At 39.7% G+C, this 22,932-nt stretch overlaps 2 protein-coding genes across 11 annotated transcripts in view; one reads left to right on the top strand and one right to left on the bottom strand.

Annotated features, from left to right (window-relative positions):
* LOC306853697 (mediator of RNA polymerase II transcription subunit 12) overlaps positions 1-18,002 on the top strand; it is a 43,871-nt gene extending 25,869 nt beyond the window's left edge. For 2 of the 10 annotated variants that reach the window (XM_079391298.1, XM_079391296.1), the window contains exons 28-44: positions 385-456; positions 534-694; positions 876-1,037; positions 1,845-1,956; positions 2,039-2,128; positions 5,483-5,592; positions 5,678-5,813; positions 6,768-6,917; positions 7,001-7,360; positions 8,134-8,278; positions 8,454-8,656; positions 10,067-10,144; positions 10,227-10,459; positions 11,860-12,061; positions 13,169-13,321; positions 14,019-14,100; positions 17,535-18,002. In XM_079391298.1, the coding sequence (XP_079247424.1) occupies positions 385-456; positions 534-694; positions 876-1,037; positions 1,845-1,956; positions 2,039-2,128; positions 5,483-5,592; positions 5,678-5,813; positions 6,768-6,917; positions 7,001-7,360; positions 8,134-8,278; positions 8,454-8,656; positions 10,067-10,144; positions 10,227-10,459; positions 11,860-12,061; positions 13,169-13,321; positions 14,019-14,100; positions 17,535-17,572 (2,487 nt within the window). In that variant the 3' untranslated portion in view covers positions 17,573-18,002. Of the gene's footprint in view, positions 1-384; positions 457-533; positions 695-875; positions 1,038-1,844; positions 1,957-2,038; positions 2,129-5,482; positions 5,593-5,677; positions 5,814-6,767; positions 6,918-7,000; positions 7,361-8,133; positions 8,279-8,453; positions 8,657-10,066; positions 10,145-10,226; positions 10,460-11,859; positions 12,062-13,168; positions 13,322-14,018; positions 14,101-17,190; positions 17,243-17,534 lie in introns of all 10 variants that reach the window. The other 8 variants (XM_079391301.1, XM_079391300.1, XM_079391304.1 and 5 more) reach the window with 7 other exon arrangements.
* On the bottom strand, positions 17,789-22,750 carry LOC306853699 (methionine--tRNA ligase, mitochondrial-like). The gene is made up of 3 exons (XM_079391308.1): positions 21,711-22,750; positions 20,918-21,252; positions 17,789-19,184 (listed from the first exon to the last, which is right to left on the bottom strand). The coding sequence occupies exons 1-3, from the start codon at positions 21,985-21,987 to the stop codon at positions 17,997-17,999; spliced, it is 1,800 nt and encodes a 599-aa protein (XP_079247434.1). The 5' UTR covers positions 21,988-22,750; the 3' UTR covers positions 17,789-17,996.
* Between the last annotated feature and the right edge of the window lie 182 nt (positions 22,751-22,932).

The raw sequence follows: 22,932 nt of genomic DNA, 5'->3' as shown, positions 1-22,932 counted from the left end.
TTTGCAGTTCCACTTGGTGATGCTCTCAGTGCAGAACGTATACAGTTCAGCTTTAAAACCCAGTAGAGCAGGCCTGCATACGTTAAGACAGACACATGCTTTAGAGACCAGGCAGCTCTGCTGCGGCTTTCAGCGATGGAAGAGCAGCAGAGAATGAACAGAGAGTCATTTCCCCGAGCTTAATTATTTCACACCCTTTATCCTTTAAGCCATTAATGATTTGTGTGGGTCTCACAGCAGCTCATTATTCTGGATTGGTTTTCATCTTCATAGACTGTGAAGATAGGGGCCCCTCGCAATTAACATCCAGCTGGGGCTCTTAAGTTCTGCTTTGATTGCTTTAAAAGCATTCTTTCCATATTCTGTCTGTTTTTCTGCTTACAGAACATGGACCAGTGGACCATGAGACAGTCCTCTCTCGAGCTTCAGCTCATGATCAAGCAAAGCTCGAATAACGTAAGCCGAAGCGTGTTTGCCGAGTTCATTTCTCTTCTTTTCTTTAAGATTTGTACATCTGAACGCACTCTTTGCAGGAGCTGTATTCTCTTCTGGAGAACATAGCCAAGGCCACCATTGAGGTTTTCCAGAAGTCTGCTGAGATGAACTCCAGTAACCCCACCTGGAATGGCTCTGCGGTTTCTGGCAGCTCCGTCTCCAATAGCAACAGTGCCAGCAAACTCAAACCTGTGCTCAGGTCGGTGACCCCAATTATTGCTTTGTGCTTTTATTTACTTTCAACTTGATGGAATTGATGGACTGGCCTTCTCTTCTTCAAACAACACCAATCAATGTTCCTATCAGTGTCTATGCTGTAAGAAGAGAGCGATGCCCTGCGTGTTTCTCAAATACTGTTGTTATTGTTGTGTTTCCTCCAGTTCCTCCGAGCGTTCAGGGGTCTGGTTAGTGGCCCCTCTGATTGGTAAGCTGCCCACCTCAGTGCAGGGTCACGTGCTGAAGGCCGCCGGTGAAGAGCTTGAGAAGGGACAGCACCTGGGTCCCTCCTCACGGAAAGAAAGAGATCGGCAGAAACAAAAAAGGTACTAGACTTTTAAACTGCTGCAACTGCTGCTTTTCTCCTGATGTTTAGTGCCTCAAATGTACCTAAACATGTTGAGTAGATGTGCTGCTCACTAGGTTTTTTTTTTAAAGGAAGTTGGTTCTAAACAGTAAGCTACAAAATTATACTGCTCTCTGAGAGGCAGCCCTGTTGTCATTCACACAATGCATTGTAAATTATACACTACCATTCAAAAGCTTGGTACTGGCTGAAAGACGTCTCTTATGCTAACTAAGGTTGCATTTATTTGATCAAAAATACAGTAATATTTTGAAATATTATTACAATTTAAAGTATTTTATACATTTTCATATATTTTCAAATGTAATTTATTCCTGTGATTAAAAAGTAGAATTTTCAGCATCAGTGTCACATGATCCTTCAGAAATCATTCTAATATGCTGATGTCTTATTATCAATGTGAAAAGCAGTTGTGCTGCTTAATATTTTTATCAGAACTGTGATTTAGTTATTGTATCTTTGATGAATATAAGTTTAAAAGAACAGGATTTATTTAAAATTGAAATATTTTGTAACATTATAAATCTCTTTACAATCATATTACTATACTTACACTAATATATAAAAAAAATTAAATGTGTGAAAGTGCCCAAGAAATATTGCTTAAAGTTGCCTGCCAAAATTGCTCAAAGTTGTCCCGTGTATCATCAGCTTAAAAAGAATAACTATTTGCGTGTGCCTTTTATTTTGTGCTTATCACAAGAATTAACAAGTGTGACTGTGCTATCGAGAATGACCATTTCCTTTGTTTTCTTTTCTCTTTCAGTATGTCTCTCCTGAGCCAGCAGCCCTTCCTTTCTCTGGTGCTGACGTGTCTCAAAGGACAAGATGAGCAGAGAGAGGGTCTCCTGACCTCCCTCTATAGCCAGGTCCAGCAGGTACCTCATCAACACACACCGTGTCACTGTCAGTCAAATGCATCTCATCTCTTTGGACTGATGTGATGTATTCCCCTGTCAGATTGTGACTAACTGGCGTGAGGACCAGTACCAGGACGACTGCAAGGCCAAGCAGATGATGCACGAGGCCTTGAAGCTGCGACTCAATCTGGTGCGCGACTTATCTCTTTCTCTCATACATCATCTGCCTTCAGGCTGACCAAACAAGTACAATCTGTGTGTTGATCTGCCTCTCATCAATCTCATTTCCTTGTATTGTGTGCCCGAGGTTAAACTGCCTAAAAGACAAATGAAAGTCACCAAGATATATAGGGTTGAGTATCAAAATCTGGGTATTCGATAAGACGCATACATTTCGATTCTGCTTAACGATTCCTGCGTTTGCATTTGAATGTAATTTAAAATGATTTAAGTGCAGGAACGGAAAGAACTTGCACCTTGTGCACACGTCGCAAGCGGTCTTTGTGCAGGTTCCCGGTTTGTGTCCGTTCAGTGCATTTTCACTGTAGAAAAGGTTGTTCTGAGACCAAACTGACTTCTTTCAGATTTATGGACCAGTATGCAGAAACCTACGCCACAAGGTTATTATAGTTTTGAACTTTGAATTTTTATATCGTTTTCAAATTTGCTATAAAATTCAGTTTAGTTTTTATTAGTTTCATTCATATTTTAGTTTAGTTTTTATTTTGTGAGCAGATTTTTATTTAGTTTTATATAGTTTAGTTTCAGTTTCAAGTTGCGCTTAATGTCATCTAACGGTGTGTTGAAATATTTAATATGAAAATAAATACACACACACAAAGCCCCGGGTCCTGACAACATTCCTGGGCGTGTACCGAGAGACTGTGCAGTGGAACTCACCGATGTCTTCACAGACATTTTCAACATCTCGCTAAGTCAGGCTGTTGTCCCCACATGCTTCAAGGCTACCACCATCATTCCAGTCCTGAAGAAGTCATCTCCATCCTGCTTCAATGACTACCGTCCAGTCGCACTTACTCCTATCCTCATGAAGTATGGGGTGGTGATGGCGCAGTGGATAATGCCTTTGGTGTGAGAGACCTGGGTTCGAATCCACTGTGAGACACCAATGTGTCCCTGAGCAAGACACTTAACCCCTAGTTGCTCCAGAGGCGTGCAACCTCTGATATATATAGCAATTGTAAGTCGCTTTGGATAAAAGCGTCAGCTAAATGAATAAATGTAAATGTAAATGAAGTGCTTTGAACGACTAGTCATGCACCAAATCAAGTCTGCCCCCCTCCCTCCCTGGACCCCTTGCAGTTTGCATATCGGTCCACCCGTTCAACCGATGACGCCGTCGCCACTGCCCTCCACCCAGCCCTCACACATCTGGACAAAAAAGACAGAATGCTATTCATAGACTTCAGTTTAGCATTCAATACAATCATCCCTCAACAGCTCACTCACAAATTGGTCCAGCTGGGGCTCAACACCACTCTGTGCAACTGGCTGTTGGACTTCCTGACTGGGAGACCTCAGGCACTACGGGTCGGCAGTAACACATCCAGCACCATCACACTGAACACAGGGGCCCCCCAAGGATGTGTGCTGAGCCCCCTCCTCTTCACTCTGCTGACCCACGACTGCATATCGTCACACAACTCTAACCTTTTCATTAAGGTTGCGGATGACACGACTGTGGTGAGTCTCATTAGCAACAGATATGAGACAAACTACAGGAGTGAGGTGAGCCGCCTGGCCGGATGGTGCAGTGACAACAATCTCTCTCTGAATGTGGAGAAGACGAAGGAGATTGTTGTTGACTTCAGGAGAGTGCACACTCAGCATGCTCCTCTGACCATCAACGGTGCGACAAGTTCCTGGGTGTGCACATCACAGAAGACCTCTCTTGGACTAACAACACTGTAGCACTGGCCAAGAAAGCACAGCAGCGTCTCTACTTTCTCCACAAACTGAGAAGAGCCAGAGCCCTGGCCCCCATCATGTGCACCTTCTGTACAGCGCTCTCTCCACTCTCAATACCACGACTGAGGTGCCCTTGAGCAAGGCGCCGAACCCCCAACTGCTCCCCGGGCGCTGCAGCATAAATGGCTGCCCACTGCTCCGGGTGTGTGTTCACTGCTGTGTGTGTGCCCTTTGGATGGGATAAATGCAGAGCACAAATTCCGAGTATGGGTCACCATAATTGCCCGTATGTTAATTATACAGAGTATAACCAGCAGTGAAATGTAAGACATTTATCGATCTCTTTTTTTCTACAATGTCCTCATTTGTATATCTGTGTAGTTTGTATGTACATATATTTAAACTGTATTTATCTGTATTTTTACGTCTACTGTCAGTATTTAATGTTAAGTGTATGCACCAAGGGTCTGAGAGTTATGCAATTTCAATTCTCTGTATGTATGTGCTGTACATGTGGCAGAATTGACAATAAAGCAGACTTTGACTTGACTTTGACTAGTGTTGTTGCTGCCGCCGGCGCCATGTCCTAGTGTTTCGTTGTTTGGGCTTCCAAAAGAGGGCACAACTAGAAATCAGTGGTTAAGTTGTATTTACAACACTGTTCAAGAACAGTTCAACCCAAATATTAGAGTGTGTGCAGCGCATTTTACGGAGGACTATTTCCTGAACCTGGAAGAGTAGCCTACAATGCTGGCTCGCACAAAGGCTGTTTCTATAAAGTGGGGCAATTCCAACTTTGCAAGGACAGTCTGGCGCTTCTGATCCACAGCCTGTAAGTATTTTTCATATTTAAAGAATTTGCCACTGACTATTCAAACATGAGTTTTGAACGGTGTAGAGTAGTGCAAATGCAGGCATGGTAATGTTTACACGGCGCGATGCAACGTGACGCATAAAAAGGCCATATACAAGTCATTATAATCCGTAATTATGTCCCCACTGGATGCAACTAATGCCTCATTTATAATAGGATTTATTGTTTTTGTCTCGTCGTGCTGGGACATGGCATCACAATACGGTGAGGGGCGTAACATTTCCATCTCGCGCTTGAGGTATTCGGCCAATCACAATGCACCGGATAGCTGGCCAATCAGAGCACGCCTTGCTTCTCAGAACGATGAGCTTTGTAAAAATCGGCGCATTTCAGAAAGGCAGGGCATAGAGGAGCAACAATAATGTACAGTATGTGGAAAATAAAGTGTTTTTTGAACCTTAAACCTCATAAACACATTGCATTACACCAAATACACAAAATAATGTTCTTTTTAGCAACATCATATGACCCCTTTAATTACCGTTTCTGTACCTGTAATTTGGTTCAGTTGTATTTATTTATTCTACTGCTAATCGATTTGTTTGTTCCTATTACTGACTGTGAAATATTGAATATTTGAAATGTATATAAGTCTAGTTGTTTTTGCTGTGGTATTTTGTTAAAAGCAATTGGAATCGATAAGCAGAATCAGAATCAATAAAATTCAAATGATACCCAACCCTACCAAGATGTGGTTAAACTGCACTGAGCTCATTGGTTATTTGGTGTCACATGGTCTAGGTGGGTGGGATGTTTGATACGGTGCAGCGAAGTACACAGCAGACGACGGAGTGGGCGGTGCTTCTGCTGGACATCATCAGCAGTGGCACAGTGGACATGCAGTCTAACAAGTGAGATCTGACACTCCCCTCTTTCAGTCTCTGATCGTCTTTGCTATACTGTCTAATTTGAAAGATGTTTGTTGTTTTCCATTAGTGAGCTCTTCACTACGGTGTTAGACATGCTGAGCGTGTTGATTAACGGCACTCTGGCGGCTGACATGTCCAGCATCTCTCAGGGCAGCATGGAGGAGAATAAGAGGGCCTACATGAACCTGGTCAAGAAACTCCGGGTGAGACTGAGCAATACTGATACTGCTTAGAAAACCAGAACAGGCTTTTCTTAGTCAAGTCAATAAGGAGCGCAGAGTCATAATGCTATATCTTTATTCTCAAAGTACTACAAAATTAATCCCATAACCTTATTCTTAAAATATTTTGACATTCTCAAAATGTTACAACTTTAATCTCAAAATGCTATGACTTTATTCTCATAATGCTGACTTTATTCAAATGTTCTGAATTTAATCCCATAATATGACTTTATTCTCAAAATGACACGTCTGTTTTCTTAATGTTACTAGTTTATATTCATATTGCTGACTTTCTTAAAGTATTACAACTTTATTCTCAAAATGTTGCGACTTTAATCTCATAATCTTAGATTTAAAAAAATATATATTTTATGTAGCACTAAAATGCTGTCGTATTATTCAGCAAAGATGCATTAAATTGCTCAAAGGTAACAGACATTTATAATTATTTCAGATAAGTGTTGTTCTTTTGAGCTTCCTATTCATCAAAGTATCCTGAAAAATATAACTTTTTTCGACATTGATAATAATCAAAAATGTTTCTTGAGCAGCAAATCAGCATATTATAATGATTTCTGAAGCATCGTGTGACACTGACTGGAGTAATGATGCTGAATATTCAGCTTTGCATTACGTTTATGATATATTCAAATAGAAACAGTTATTTTGAATTGCAATAATATTTTACTGTTTTTACTGTGTTTTTAATTAAATAAATGCAGTCTTGGTGAGCATAAGAGTCTTCTTTCAAAAGCATCTTACCGACTCCAAATTTTTTAAATGGTAGTGTACCTAAAAATGCACAAAAACACTCAGAACTTACAGCAACTGTAATAAGCAATATTTTATCATCATGGCAGTGATTTTGCACAGGCAAGTCCCACACACTTTTCCTTCTGGAAATGTTAGACTCTAGTTTGCTTTGCCCTGCAGAAAGAGCTTGGTGACCGTCAGTCCGAGAGCTTGGAGAAAGTGCGGCAGTTGCTGCCTCTGCCCAAGCAGACGCGTGATGTTATCACCTGTGAGCCCCAGGGATCACTCATTGACACAAAGGGCAACAAAATAGCTGGTTTTGAAAAAGAGGTACGTAGCAGCTTGTCAGTGTTGTAGCACTGCTCAGCTTCTGGCCATTCGCTTACCTTTGCACTGTGATTTCTCACATACAGGGTCTTCAGGTGTCGACTAAGCAGAAGATATCTCCTTGGGACGTGTTCGAGGGCCTGAAGCACTCGGCTCCGCTGTCCTGGGGCTGGTTTGGGACCGTGCGGGTCGACCGCAAAGTCACGAAGTATGAAGAGCAGCAGCGGCTTCTGCTTTACCACACTCACATAAAGCCCAAACAGCGCAGTTACTACCTGGCGCCCCTCAATCTGCCCCAAGAGGAGGAAGAGCCACCCACACCCGTGCCTCCTGAGCCGGACAAGAAGGTGGATCCAGGGAAGCCGGAGAAGAACGTCACTAATGTTGCACCTGACCCCGCTAAGAAGAAAAAGAAAAAGAAACCAGCATCTACAAGTAAACAAGAGGTACATATGAGAAAAAAATTAATTTCCTGTGTATATTTTTATAAGATCCTTTAGAAGTATTTTTCTTCTTTACTCTTTCCCTGTTGGTGTTAAAAAAAAGAAAAAAAGTTGCCAGCCACCGCCAACATTTTTGATCATTTTCACAAAATGTTCATATCCCTTATAAATATCTCAAAAAAGAGAACAAAGCTTCTGCTTTAAAAAAAAGAAAAAAGATTCTAGCTTCATGCATTCTTTTTTTTATCAGCACTGTGGGCAAGTTTTATGAAAAGCGACATTTTAAAAATCACGTTTTTGTAAAAGACCAAGTCTGGATCGGATTCAGAGCGATGATTCAACCATAGATGGAGTCGATCGCTTCCATCAAAACCCCCAAAGCTCCACAGTCCTAAACCACTTCCTGAGTCAACATTTTACTCTGTAACATTAGGGAGTTTTGATTTATATGCTGTTCAATGTTTGATGATCACGTTATTTCACAAATGCATCTGCTTAAATACGCAATTGCTTGTTCCTGCTTCTTCGCCCATGTTCTTGACTCTATTCAATTGTCTTGTCCAAATGTCCTTATCCACTTGACTACATGTATGACACATTTCCTGGTATCTGTACAAGAGAATTATTCTTTCAGAGGATGTGAAATAGCTCCTCCTGCTGTGTAACAGTGAAAACATGGAAAGCTGGAAAATTCTGTCAATGGCAGCATGAGAAAGAGTTAAAAAGTCATAAAATCAAGTTTTCTATTAAAATTGCAATTATTTCCTGTGGTTTAGGACTACAAGCCGCACAACCCAGTCATGCAGTATACGTCGGGCATGGCTCCTGATCTCATGAGCATGAGTCAGTCAAACATGTCTTTCCGAATGGGCTACCAGACTCCAATGACTATGTATACCCAAAACCAGCCTCTGCCACCAGGTCAGTGCATGCCTTTTAACCTCTTCTATGGTTAAACTTCATAAAGCAGTTGTTTCAGTCATTTTAGAATCATGATATGCATGTAGGACATCATCTATTATTTATTTATTTTTATGCATATATTTATATTTTATGGTATCTTTTTATGCGCTTTTTTGTATTTTTACCCCCTAAGGAGGCCCCGGTTTAGAGCCCCCTTTCCGTCCCAGGGGTCCTATGGGCAAAATTCCTCCACGTCCTGCCTACAGCATGCCTAATATGCAGGGTGCTGGCATGGGCAACATGATGGGAATGGACAAGCAGTTCCAGATAGGCTACAAGCCCCCTCAGAGCATGCCTCAGGGGCAGATTCTCCGTCATCAGCTACAGGTCAGACTGGTGAGTCTGGTTTTACTGATCAAGACCCCAGACCAAAAACGCATGGTTTTGTTGTATTTTGTCTGATTAGTTCATCGGCTTTGTCATTTTATTGCATGTCCTATAATATTGGTGCTTGCTCAAGCAAACATGTACTGCAGTGGCCCCACACATTTTAGGACTAATGACTTGACTTGGAGAAGTCTGACATCATGCGTCACCATTTCCGGGTCCAAACCCTCCTTCAGATATCAAAAGCAAACAACAAATGGTGATAAAATAAGAGGGTAGCCAGATCTGCTAAATAAAACCAGCCAGGTGCTAATCAGAACTATCATAATTGTGTATTTTCTGCAGTTTTCCTCTCCACTGGGGGTCCCTTCCATCAAAATAGTGTTCTGGGGAGACTAATTCTGTGGTAAAACCGCAGACTTGGCAACATGTATTATTATGGCTTGACATGACTGCATGTAAATGGTTGTATATGTGAGTATGGATGTCCATTTAATTTTTTTTAAATGGAATTGCAACCTTTTTATCTCAATTCTGACTTTTTTTTTCTCAGAGTTGCATGATATAAATTCTCAGTCGCAAGAAATTTGGAATTAAAAGATATAAATTTACTTTTTTTTTTCTTGCAGTTGCCAGTCTATATCGTAATACAGATTTTTCCTCACAATTTTGACGACTTTTCTCAGAATTGAGAGAAACTCATAATTGAAAGTCCAATTCTGAGGGGAAATAGTCTATTTTCTTAATTGCGAGTTTATATCTCACAATTCTGACTTTATTTCTCGGAATTGCATGTTTGTATATCACAATTTTAACTTTATAACACTGAATTGAAACTTTACTGCACACAACAGATTTTTTTCCCCTCAGAATTGTGATATAAACTCGCAAAAGTTGTGAGACATAAACTCGCAGTTCTGACTTTTTCACAGTTTTGACCTTTTCTCAGAATTGAAAGAAACTTGCACAAACTTTCTGAGGAAAAAGACTATGTTCTTAAAATTGTTTATATTTCACAATTCTCTATTTCTCAGAATCCCATGTGTATATATATCGCAGTTATAACTTTCTAACATACAATTCTGACTTTATAGCTCACAACTGCGAGTTTATATCACTTGTTTTTGAGAAAAAAGTTAAGCTACCTTTTTTTTTTTTTTTTTTTTTTTTTTTCAGTGGCTGAAACAAGCTTCCATATATTGGTCACCTCAGTTTAAGAAGCAAAAAATGGGTCGCTCTTAAAGTTTGAAAATGTAGACCATCATGGAGATGTGTTTCCATGGGCAAGCACCATCTGTGTTTTTTGTCTTGTCTCCTAGTGGTTTGTGAACGTTTAATTCAGAAAGGTTGAATGATCATTTTCCGGAAATGGAAGGCATTTGTGCTTTTTTTTTTAATGCTCTGTTTGCACTTATCTAGAATCATAATCATTTACTTGGACAGCAGATTAGACAAGTGGCACCTAATCAACAGTATCCATCAATACAGCCGACACAGGCAAGTATAGGCAAATTTGCAATGTTGATTTGTTCAGCATTCACTGAAACCCAGAAATAACAGCCCATGTTTCTCTCTTCAGAATATTTCCCAGGGCTACACCTCGTACGCTTCACACATGGGGATGCAGCCTCACCCCTCTCAGCCCGGAGGAATAGTTCCTACCTCGTACAGTAACCAGGGCTTCCAGGGGGGACATCCTGGCACAAACCCAGGCATGGTGGACTCTCTTAGGCAAATGCAGCAGAGGTCTAGTGGCTACGTCCATCAGCAGGCTCCTGCAGCATACGCACACACAATGACGAACCCACAAAGGTCAGTCACAGACAATACTGCCTGGCTTAGTCCTAGTCCTAGCACCTTGCCTAAAATAATATTATTTGCTAAATGTAGTGTTAATTTTGTCAGCTGTTTATAAGTTGGTCCTTGTCCTGTCATGTCTTTTTTCATTTTGATCATATTTAGATATTATCCTTTGTTTTTTTTATCAAGTTTTAGTTTACTAAAAGTCTGTAAATTTTAGTCATGCTTCATAATGGTTAAACTAATAAATACAATTATTTAGCTCAAAATTAAAATCGTGATTGCTGACTGTTATGTTTGAGAAAAATCATCAGAATTATTGCACCACAAATCAATAGAATGGCAACTCTTACACATGGTTTATTTTACCTCACTTAGTTTCCTGATTTATTATATTACAATATAAATTAACACTCTAATTCTTAATATTAATTCCAAATTAATTCATGTTTATATTAAAACAACAACAAAAAAGACAGTATGTTCGAGATTCACATTTGAATTTATTACAGTTTGTCACCGAAAAGGTTTGATGTCAGTTACGGTGCAGACGGCCGTGCGAAGGAACACTGGCTAGCTGTTTACACTTTAATTTGAGCAGAATATCTGAGTGGTGATCGCTGAACTGAAACTTGCATATTTGGTCTAAAGAAGTGAGTAATAGAGGAATGCCAGACATACTAAAGACGATAGGAGTTATGCGCAGCAAACTTCCTTGTTCTGTAAATCCAGCTTTGCCACTTTCAGTTCAGGTCTCTTTTTTTTATGTAATTCGTAAAATGTAGTTGTTTTACTCAAGATGCCTTCAAAGGAGCCACCAGGGATTATCAGAGTTAATAGTTAATAATGAATGTGTTCCTTAAAGGTGCTATTAGTACATTTTTGACTGTGCTAAAGCATAAAAATACTATTTAGGAAACATATAGTTCACATTGTTTCTCAGAAAAACAATGCCTCAGCCAGTTATTCTTGTTTGAAATGTGTGTTCTGTGTCTGAATGTCTGTTTTTGTCTGTCCACCCCACTGCCAGTCTATGCAATGGTATTTTCGACACCCCAGGTTGCCAGTTGGTGGAAAACACAGTGTGTTAAAAAACACAAATAAATCAACTCATCAACTTGCAGTATAAGGCTCGTCACATTCCATTGACAATTGCACTCATTTCTGTTGCATGTCCTCAGTCTGGTAACCCAACTGAGCATCGAGTCCAAAGAGGAGGGTTCGGAGAACCAACACTCTCCAATGTTTTGAATTTGGACTGCAGGACCTATTTCAGCCACTATTTATCAATATTACATACTGCACATTTAATCTAAAGTGTTACCCCATACTTATTTAGTGACGTTATACTGCACAACCCTACTTTTAAGGAGTGTAAAACAAATCAGCTCAACTTTCACCATCTGTTTCAGGTTTTCCCATCAGTCCATGCAGCAGACGCCTATGATGCACGGCCTGGGTCAAGGTCACTTGGCAGCGCAGGGCATGCACCCCAACATGAGGCCCAATCAGATGATGGAGCAGCAGCAGCAACAACAGCAGCAGCAACAACAACAACAACAACAAGTCCAGCAACAGCAGACAGCATACAGCAGACAGCATACAGCTCTCAGGGTATGCCCATGCCCCCCCCCCCCCCCCCCCCCCCCATGCATTGTGTCAGGACTGGACGACTTAGTCGAAATGAAATCGAAATTCAGAACCTCTAACCGACGTAAATTTCCCATGTCGGTTACTTCAGTTTTTTAATCCTGTTAATACCTTACCCTTAAACACTTACTACCGCCTGTGTAGTCGGCGCTATACGTTTGTGTATGACCGTTGAGCTTGCATGTTTTGCAGCATCTCACACATGAGTGGCGTGTTAAAAATACACGCAGAGCCATGTCAGTTTCAAAACAGTGGACCAATCAGAAGACCTCGGAGGCGGGGCAAGCGTTGCAAGCTTTTGTTTACAGTAGCAAGTTAGCATGCCCCAAGTTGTATTTAACAGCAACATGGCGGAGTAGGCATCTGTGCCATAGATATGTTCTACGCTGTGCTATTTTTTTTAAAACCATTCCTGAGCGCTGCGTCTCACGATTTTAGATGCAAAGACGTCTGCCATGCTCTTTCTCTTAATCAGCAGTGCTCTGTGTTTACATTCATTATTTAAAACATGTGTTTACAGGAGATGCAAGTTATTATTTTCTACTTTTCGCATGACAATATTTAAAATGTATTTTGTTTGCAAGAGTTAATGGTAATACATTTGCAATATTCATTTATATAGTTTGCAAAAAATTTAAGTTTTTTTTTTAGGAAACTTCCTATTTACAATAAATCTGAAATGTGACTTTTTCATAAGACAACTTCATTTCAAGCAAGCTTTGAATTTAATTGTTTGAAATATTCAACAAATAACCATAAATACCTTGTTTCCTTCAATTATTTTAAAATCACAAAGATAAGAAATGCACTCTTTCATTAGAAAAAATGAAAAACTTTTAATAGCCGAGTATGTTTACAGTACAAATATGAACTATGAGGACCAAAAAAATGCATAAAAAAACAAAAAATTGTTCAATAATCATAATCGAGGTAAATTGTTCAATTAATCAAGGTTTTGATTTTAGGTCATATCGCCCATCCCTACATTGTGGGATACTGCACTTTTCACATAACGCCTACATTTCAGCGATTCACCTGTAATGTTATTGTATTTGTGTGTTTGTCTTACAGCAGCAGGTGCAGCAGCAGCAGGTTCAGCAACAAGTGCAACAGCAGCAGCAGCAGGTTCAGCCTCAGCAGGTTCAACAGCAGCAGGTTCAACAACAGCAGCAGCCGGTGGCATCAGCCCAGCCTTCCGCTCAGGCCCTGGGGATGCAGCCCATGGTGAGACCATGCACTTTTAAATTACACCATGTACTGAAACACAAAGGGGTGGAAAAGTGGGTAGATGGTAGGGCTGGGACGATCGATGCATCATGCTTCAAACACTCTTGTAATTTGCTTCAACCTTTTGAACTGTTATGAATCGATGTATTGGTGGATCGATTCTGAGATTATCGTTATGCATCGCGATTCTCTCTGGAATCCATTCTGAGCTTAGTTTTTAACAGCAGACGGCACTCTAGACTAGTTTTTAACTGCACACCTAAATGCTCACAAAGAAGAGCGTTTGTGCTTTGTCATGTAAGTGGTTAAATGTACTTGCACCTAGTCACTTGAGATTAAAGGGTTAGTTCACCCAAAAATTAAAATTGTCATTATTCACCCCCATGTCGTTCCACACCCCGTAAGAACTGTATGAATGATTTTTTTTAGGTTCAAGTGGTGCATGTGTAAGGAATTAGAAGAAAGCAGAGCTGTTTCTAAAGCACGCAGTGCCATCTGCAGTTAAAAGCTAAGCTTAGAATCAAGTCAAGAGAGAATCACCATGCATTTGGAAAATCTCTGAATCGATGCATAATCATTTCTCGATTCACAATGCATTGATTTATTGTCACAGCCCTAGTAGATGGACATTATAAAACAGTTCTAGAAGCTTCTGTGGCTTAAACTTTACATTTTCTTCTGTATTCTGTCTCAGTTCCCTCGGCAAGGCATGCAGCAGACCCAGCAGCAGCAGCAGACCGCAGCCCTGGTCAGACAGCTCCAGCAGCAGCTCTCAAGTATGCTTCAATATTTACATTACTCCGTTTCAAACAGCCATGACACACTGTTGTGTTTTTGCTTGATATACATTGCCCTCCAAACGTTTTCAAATGCTCATGGCATGATATTGGACAGTATCAACATGAATCCTTTTTTCGTGTAGCGGTGCCCCGAATAGTCAAGAAAATGTTAGTCAAATATGGCTTATCATTTATAAGTGAAATATGTTCGTAGCAACTTAACACAGCTGCTCACTCTAACATTAACCTAGATAAATGTGCGCTATTAAGCACATATCCAAGCGTTTGAGTGAAAGCTACTCCACTGGCATTGTTTTCTGGTGGAATTTGAAATATGCCGTCATTTTTGCTCATGCAGATAAGACTAAAGGGTCTACTTTCATATGTATACACTCCCAATATCAACAAAACGTTTGGTAAAGTAAACAAAAAGGATGTACTTTCTGCCGTTTCAGTCAACAAGCCTAGCAGCACCAACAGCAAAATAAAACTTAACTGGAGCGCGTCAGAAAAATGAATGAAACTCAAATGTATAGCTACTTGCCTCTGACTCAGACAACACTAGTTTATTAAGTAATTAAAATATCTGACACATTGTCATTACATTTGCATATGTGTGTGCTTGAGTACAAAATAGGCTATCTATTAAAGGCTCCGTAAGTGTATATATAGGGCCCTATGAAATTAAATGTTTTATTTTTTAATATATACATTTCTGGACTCCACTTTAATGGTTACATTTAAGCTTAGTAATCAAATAAAAATAGTAATGTCTTAAAATCCTGAAACTTTTTTTTTTTTTTTTTCAATTTATTCTATGCAATGTTTTATTTCACAATTACAATTTTCCTGGTAATCAAATGAAGGCATTAAACATTAATTTAATTATTCTTGTAATCCAATAAAAATGAAACCCTTCCAGTTTTGGGCAAACAAAGTGCTGCACAACAGGTGTGCTGTTAAAATTGTGTGATTTATTCCTTAAAAAAATTAAGTTTTAATAACCATTTTATTAGTAGTAGTAGTATTAAGAAATACATTCTGTTGTACAAAAGTAATATATTTGTCACAATTTTATCAAGTTAAACTTCACTTTTATTATGACGAGTTGCAGAGAAGACCATTAAGTTTCTTTGTGTATGATATGATAGTAGTTTTTCTGAAATGAAACTATCAAATGCTTATGAAGTGACACTCAGAGCAGCTCTGAAGACAGTGTTTATGTATTATTTCAATGATTTGGCAATACTGTGCAAGTCATGCCAATGAAGCTCAATTGAATTGAATAGACAGTGTTCACACGTTCAGAGGCTGAAAACACTGCAAGCATCACGTGCGCTTCAGTGTGTGTGTGTCGTAAACAAAACCACACGTCTGTGCCATTAATTAACTCAGAGACATGCAGGATTCATACTTAAACAGTCTTTCTGTGGTTTAATGTTCACAGACTCTAGTCCATTCTGATTTGATTTATTCATTCAAAAATCTGCAAATTCTGTGACATTTCGCATTATACAGAAAAATCTATTTTTATGACTGGATTTTGCAGTTCCGTCCGTGTTTTCCACATGCATGTTTATATATATATATAAAATATACACACACAGTGGGGCAAATAAGTATTTGATGCACTGTCGATTTTTCAAGTTTTACCACTTACAAAGAATGGAGAGATCTTTAATTTTCATCGTAGGTACACCTCAACTGTGAGAGACAGAATATAAAAAAAATCCAGAAAATCACATTGTATGGTTTTTGAATAATTAATTTCCATTTTATTGCATGAAATAAGTATTTGATACAATAGAAAAATAGAACTTAATATTTGGTACAGAAACCTTTCTTTACAATTAGAGATCAGACGTTTCCTGTAGTTCTTGACCAGGTTTGCACACACTGCAGCAGGGATTTTGGCCCACTCCTCCATACAGGTCTTCTCCAGATCTTTCAGGCTGGGCAACACGGAGTCTCAGCTCCCTCTATAGATTTTCTTTTGGGTTCAGGTCTGGAGACTGGCTAGGCCACTCCAGGACCTTGAAATGTTTCTTATGGAGCCACTCCTCAGTTGCCCTTGCTGTGTGTTTGGGGTCATTGTCCTGCTGGAAGACCCAGCCACGACCCATCTTCAATGCTCTTACTGGGGGAAGGAGGTTGTTGCCCAAAATCTCGCGATACATGGCCCCATCCGTCCTCCCCTCAATACGGTGCAGTCGTCCTGTCCCCTTTGCAGAAAATCACCCCCAAAGCATGATGTTTCCACCCCCATGCTTCACGGTTGGGATGGTGTTCTTGGGATTGTACTCATCATTCTTCTTCCTCCAAACACGGTGAGTGGAGTTTATACCTAAAAGTTATATTTTGGTCTCATCTGACCACATGACCTTCTCCCATGCCTTCTCTGGATCATCTAGATGGTCTTTGGCAAACTTCAGACGGGTCTGGACATGTGCTGGCCTGAGCAGGGGGACCTTGTGCACGCTGCAAGATTTTAATCCATGATGTTGTAGTGTGTTACTAATGGTAACCGTTGAGACGGTGGTCCCAGCTCTCTTCAGGTCATTGACCAGGTCCTCCCATGTAGTTCTAGGCTGATCCCTCACCTTTCTCAGGATCAGTGATACTCCGAGGCGAGATCTTGCATGGAGCTCCAGTCTGAGGGAGATTGACAGTCATCTTGAGTTTCTTCCATTTTCTAATAATTGCGCCAACAGTTGTCGCCTTCTCACCAAGCTGTTTGCCTATTGTCCTGTAGCCCATCCCAGCCTTGTGCAGGTCTACAATTTTGTCCCTAGTGTCCTTAGACAGCTCTTTGGTCTTGCCCATAGTGGAGAGGTTGGAGTCTGATTGATTGAGTGTATGAACAGGTGTCTTTTATACAGGTAACGAGTTCAAACAGGTGCAATTAATACAGGTAATGAGTGGAGGATAGGAGGGCTTCTTAAAGACAAACTAACAGGTCTGTGAGAGCCAGAACTCTTGCTGGTTGGTAGGTGATCAAATACTTATTTCATGCAATAAAATGGAAATTATAAAAAAAATCATACAATGTGATTTTCTGGATTTGTTTTTATATTCCGTCTCTCACAGTTGAGGTGTACCTACGATGAAAATTACAGATCTCTCCATTCCTCCATTCTTTGTAAGTGGGACAACTCGAAAAATCGGCAGTGTATCAAATACCTATTTGCCCCACTGTATATGTATACATGTATATATGTGTGTGTGTGTGTGTATATGTATATATGCAACTACTAGTCATTTGTTTAAGCCACCAGTCTTGTTGGGGCAACCCTAGTATGTTCTAAGTTCATAGTTTTTATAATTAATTGTTTTCATTCTTAGTGCTGTTCTTTATCAATACAAAGTCATCAATATTTAAAAATGTGTTCTTTTCTGTTTTGAAATTCTGTATCTGTATCTTCTTTCCCTAGGTACTCAACCTGGACAGAACACCAACTCATATTACTGAGAGCATCTGAATGCATTTCACCAGTGGTAAAGAGTAGTTTTGTGTCTACATTAGCGGATTCTCTACTACATGGAGCTTTCTGAGAGAAGAGGAAGCCAACAGAATCTGAAGTAGAGTCAAACATTGTTTTCAGACATGTATTTCTGAAAGTCATAGAGGATTCATTCTGAGGTGAACCATGGAAGAGTTTATGTAAAAAAAGAAGTACAGGAAATTATAAGAATATTGCAACCTTTTTTATTTTATTTCAATTTGTACAATTTTTCAGTTTAGTGTATTTCTCATTAAAAAAATCATGTCAGTTTTTATGCCTTGTTGTGTATAGCGTGTGACCTTAAATCATTTGTTTGCTTCAATTTCTGTGCAACCCCGACACCATCGTTATATCTTATTACTGTATTAAATCATGGTAAGGTTCAAGAATTCATTCAGATTTTGACTCGTCTTGTGTTGTTGCCATTTTGGGAGTTTTCCGTTTCTCTGTTCTCCTCTCCAGGCGACTAAACAACACTCCCAAATCAGGACCCAGCGCTCTTCCTTCCAACCCACAGTCTCGTCCTTCATATCTCATCAAAAATTTGAGAGAATCCCAGCTTCTCTCCTCAGGCGTGACTCCCAACCTGGATAAAATTTTATGGGCAAGCCCTGGCACCACAGATTGCAGGAGAATCCCATACACCCTGAGGCACTCTAAAGACACATGAAGGACGGTATCAAGCCACCGCCGCTCTCCGGGATCGTTCCGGTCCAGCTTCCACGGGGCATGTCTTTGTACAAACCCATTAGTGAGCCGCACGCATGCACTAATGGCCTCCAGCGCTTTATAGATGTGCAGATTCTCAAAGTGCTGCTCTACTAAGACCGGAAGCGCCGATACAGCCTCCATCATTCTGTAATCATCCGAGACAGCTCTTCCAGCGAGCTCTTCCCTTGGGAAGCAGGTGTTGGAGAAGCGAGGATACACCTGTGTGGGGTTAATCGAGGGTGCTGTGCATCGGTTTAACAGCCCTCCGAGAGTGTCCGCTAACTCGCTGTTGCACATCTTAATGACTTTATCGTCATAATAGTCACAGTCCGAATCAGGAACGCCTTGTCTGAGAAGAAAGTATCTCAAACCATCCACACTGAACTTCTCAATGGCGTCCAAAGGGTTGATCACGTTTCCGAGACTCTTGGACATTTTCTTTCCCTCCACTGTCCAGTGAGAGTGAACATATATCACCTGAGGAAGAGGCAACCCCGCAGCCATGAGAAACGCCGGCCAGTATATGGCGTGAAACTTGAGGATGTCCTTACCCACGACGTGATGCACCGCTGTCCACCATTGAGAGTGATTCTGAGGGTAACCGACCACCGTCAGATAGTTCACCAGAGCATCCAGCCAGACGTAGATAGTCTGCTCTGGATCGCCCGGGACCGGGATTCCCCACTGGAGCCGGCTCTTCTGCCGAGACACTGACAGATCTGGGATGTCGTCCTCCAGCCACTGGAGAACCAAGCCGTGAAACTTCACCGGCTGGATGACCTTCGGGTTCGACTGAAGCCAGTGAAGTAGTTTGGTGCGAAAGTCTGATAGGCGGAACATGTAATTGTCCTCCTCCATCCACTCCACCTGTCGGAGAGAATAGAGAAATTATATTATACCACTTTGAAGAACTTCAGAAGAGTTTGATTAGGTCTTGTGTGCCAACACTCAACACTAGTAATAGACTGGTATAACTTAAATTTAAATTTTTGGGTGAACTATCCCTTTATTTATTTGCTTATCCCCAGGGCAATCCAAGATGTAGGTGACTTTGTTTCTTCAGTAGAATACAAACAAAGATTTTTAACTCAAACCGTTGCAGTCTGTCAGTCATATGTCAGTCAATGGGACTCACGGCTTTGAGAGACAAAAAAACATACACAGACAAAACCAAATTAAACCCTGCGGCTCGTGACGATACATTGAGGTCTTCAGACACAAAACGATCGCTCTGTGCAAGAAATTTGTAAGACAGTATATCGTTTTTTTAAAAGTCCAACTGTCCTGAGGATGTTGTGAACGGATGTTGTGAACGCGCTCAGGACAGTTGGACATTGCAGTGGATCAGAGGTAAAAAATTATATAAATACTGTTCAGTTTCTTGCACAGAGCGATCGTTTCGTGTCTGAAGACCTCAATGTATCGTCACGAGCCGCAGGGTTTAATTTGGTTTTGTCTGTGTATGTTTTTTTGTCTCTCAAAGCCGTGAGTCCCATTGACTGACAGACTGCAACGGTTTGAGTTAAAAATCTTTGTTTGTGTTCTACTGAAGAAACAAAGTCACCTACATCTTGGATGCCCTGGGGGTGAGCAGATAAACATCAAATATTCATTTTTGGGTGAACTATCCCTTTAAGGGTTAGTCTTCTAAAATCTACAGAAGTTGTTTCCAAATATTCACTCCCCATCAGTCAGCCTGTGGATGTATTCTAGATCAGGGCTTTACTATCTCTTAGATGCCATGGACCCCCAGATATAATCATCCTCATGAGAAGGACTAGCTCAGCTAGCTATAGTAATGTTTAAAGTAGAGACCTCAAGCTCCTGCAGAAATATATCTTTATGGCAGAATACGAGCAGCGTTTCCTTTATTATCACTAAAAGCTGACATCTCAGTTCATCGCGATCTCATAAGGAACATATGCACAGTGAATCTTTCACAATGTCTACACGTCGTATGTTAAAATGCATTATTACTATTACTATTATAATACTAACTACTAGTTTAAATTGTCCTAATATAAATTGGTATACTGTATATTACACCAATGTAAAATGTTATTTTGAAAATATTTAGTTTCTATTAAGTTACAGAAGTTTTTTTTTTTTTACTCTGATGTTAGTTCACTTATTATAATTTATATTTGTTTACTTACATAATTTAGTTTCATTTAATAATCTAAAAAATAAGATTATTCTCTTAATCATTACATTTAATCAGCTTTTTGTTGTTTGCTTATATATTTTAGTCTAATTTTTACCAAAGTTTAGTTATATTTTAATGCAATCATTGCTTCATTATTTTAATCTAGTTTTCATTCTGTATTTAAGTCTATTTTTGTTGTTAGTTCCCTTATTATTTTAGTCTTTAATAATTTATTTTCATTTAATTTAACATATTTAAATAATTCTGTCTCAATTTGTAGTTTATATGCATTTGATCTAATTATTATTTCCTCTAAATTTAGAATTTTTTTATTTTAATCTTATAAACCATTTTCTTCTAAACGTCTTCATGGACCCGTTGCACCCCAGTTATCCCACCCCTGCTGTAGATGGTGCAATCCCCTGACAGAGCAGCACAGGACTGATGGATGTACCTTGTGTCCGCTCTCGGTGGATACTTTGATCCGTCTTCCCTCTGAGTCTGTGCTGTCAGTGACTTGAGCTGGAGTGAGAAAACTTTCATCTGGAGTGGAGTACCAGCCTTCATAAGTGCCTTTGTAGAGGAAGCCTTTGCTCTGGAGAACCGTCCAGAAGTGTTCAACAGCCTGTCTGTGCCTTGGCTCTGTTGTCCGGATGTAGTCCGTGTATGAAATACTGCATCTCTGGAAAACATGCTTGAAACGCTGTGATACCTCAGTGCAGAAGCTCAGAGGCTCTTGACCAGCATTACTGGCTGCCTGCTGGATCTTCAGACCATGTTCATCAGTGCCTGCAGAGTATATACAAACAACACACTATAACATCAGTATATGTCACCCTGGACCTGGTCATAAGAGTCCATTTATAAATTATATTTCCATTGATGTATGGTTTGTTAGGATAGGACAATATTTGGCTGAGATGCAATCTGTAACCTGAGGGTGCAAAAAAGTTAAAATATTGAGAAAATCACCTTTAAAGTTGTTCAAATTAAGTTCTTAGCAATGCATATAATTAATTTTTGATATATTAATGGTTGGGAATTCACTAAATATCTTAATGGAACATGATCTTTGCTTAATATACTAATGATTTTTGGCATAAAATAAAAAATTATCATTTTGACCCATGCAATGGGTGCATGGCTGCTGCTACAGATATACCTGTGTGATTTCAGACTGGTTTTGTGCTTCAGGGACACATATAACTTACTTTCAGTAACGCATAACATGAATGAATGAAACACACCTGTGGCAAATCTGGAGTCGTATCCCTTTAAGAGCTTGTATCTGTGCAGACAGTCCGCAGTGACAGCAGAGTGCACGTGACCGATGTGAGGAGACGCGTTCACGTAGAAGATGGGAGTTGTGATGTAATATGGTTTGGAGTTTTCTGTGCACGAGCATCGCAAAGCCTGGCGGTCATAAAGACTGTAGACGCGCGGAAATCTCCCGTGTTGAGCATGACTGGATAATCTCAGTGTTATCGTTCTGGCTCGAGTGAGAATACAGAATACAGACCTCATCACGAGACAGCTGCTCCCGGACGCGCGCGAGAGAACATCCGGGTCATACCCAAATTAACTTTCAAAGAAAAGGTCCAACAAATAGTCCCTATTTTGATTCATTTGGTTTTAGTTTAGTTTAAATACTGTGTGTGTTCACTTGTTTGTGCTACACTGTAGGGACCAAATGTCCTCACAAGGATAGTAAAACCTGACATTTTTGACATTTTAGGGTCTGGCCTGTGGTCCCCACAAGGGAAACAAATATTAAATGATGTTTCTCTGGAAGTGTAACCATGCAAACAGGTTTTCTGTAAGGGGTAGGTTAGAAAATTCAGTATAAAAGTAATAGAAGTCTATGGAAAGTCCCCACAATTCACCAAAACAATCGTGTGTGTGTGTAAACGCAATATTTAAAAGCCTATTTAATTCAATATGTAAATATACAAACATCAATGCAATATTTTTGCATTATAAAAAATAATAATAATAATAATCTGCTACATTAGAACTTCCAAGGATTTGATTTTGCATGCCTGATCTATATCATTGATATTCATATTGATCTACATTATTGTGCATTATAAATCAGTCCTTATAAGCAACTTGAACATGACTTTAATAATCATGTTTACCACAGACTTTATTATAATCTCAAACTATAATCTTAAAACCAACAGGAAAATCTGACATTCAAAGAGATGTTTTTTAAACACATAACATTCACAGGGGATACATGCAAGAAATACATGCAAAACACAGTAATATTCAACTAAAATAATCAGGCCACAAATAATAAATACATAAAAATAAATCTAAAGAGAAAAAAAACTAGACACAAATTTAACATAAACATATTAAACTAAAATAAATAATTACACATAAGAATGTCAACTTTAAAGAACAACCAGAAGGTACGCCTTACATCGAAGGCATTATTAGTTTTAGCAGTTTATAATTGAAAGA

This window comes from Barbus barbus, assembly GCF_936440315.1.
Source record: "Barbus barbus genome assembly, chromosome: 33".
Lineage (NCBI taxonomy): Eukaryota > Metazoa > Chordata > Actinopteri > Cypriniformes > Cyprinidae > Barbus > Barbus barbus.
Note: the sequence above shows the minus strand (reverse complement) of the source record. Positions and strands in the feature narration are given on the sequence as shown.

Excerpts from the sequence above, each read along its gene's own strand:
- LOC306853699 (XM_079391308.1), bottom strand. The coding sequence starts at position 21,987 with ATGAGGTCTGTATTCTGTATTCTCACTCGAGCCAGAACGATAACACTG. Across the intron at positions 21,253-21,710 it reads CGACTCCAGATTTGCCACAG|GCACTGATGAACATGGTCTG; the intron begins GTGTGTTTCATT and ends TATACTCTGCAG. Across the intron at positions 19,185-20,917 it reads CCACCGAGAGCGGACACAAG|GTGGAGTGGATGGAGGAGGA; the intron begins GTACATCCATCA and ends TCTCTCCGACAG.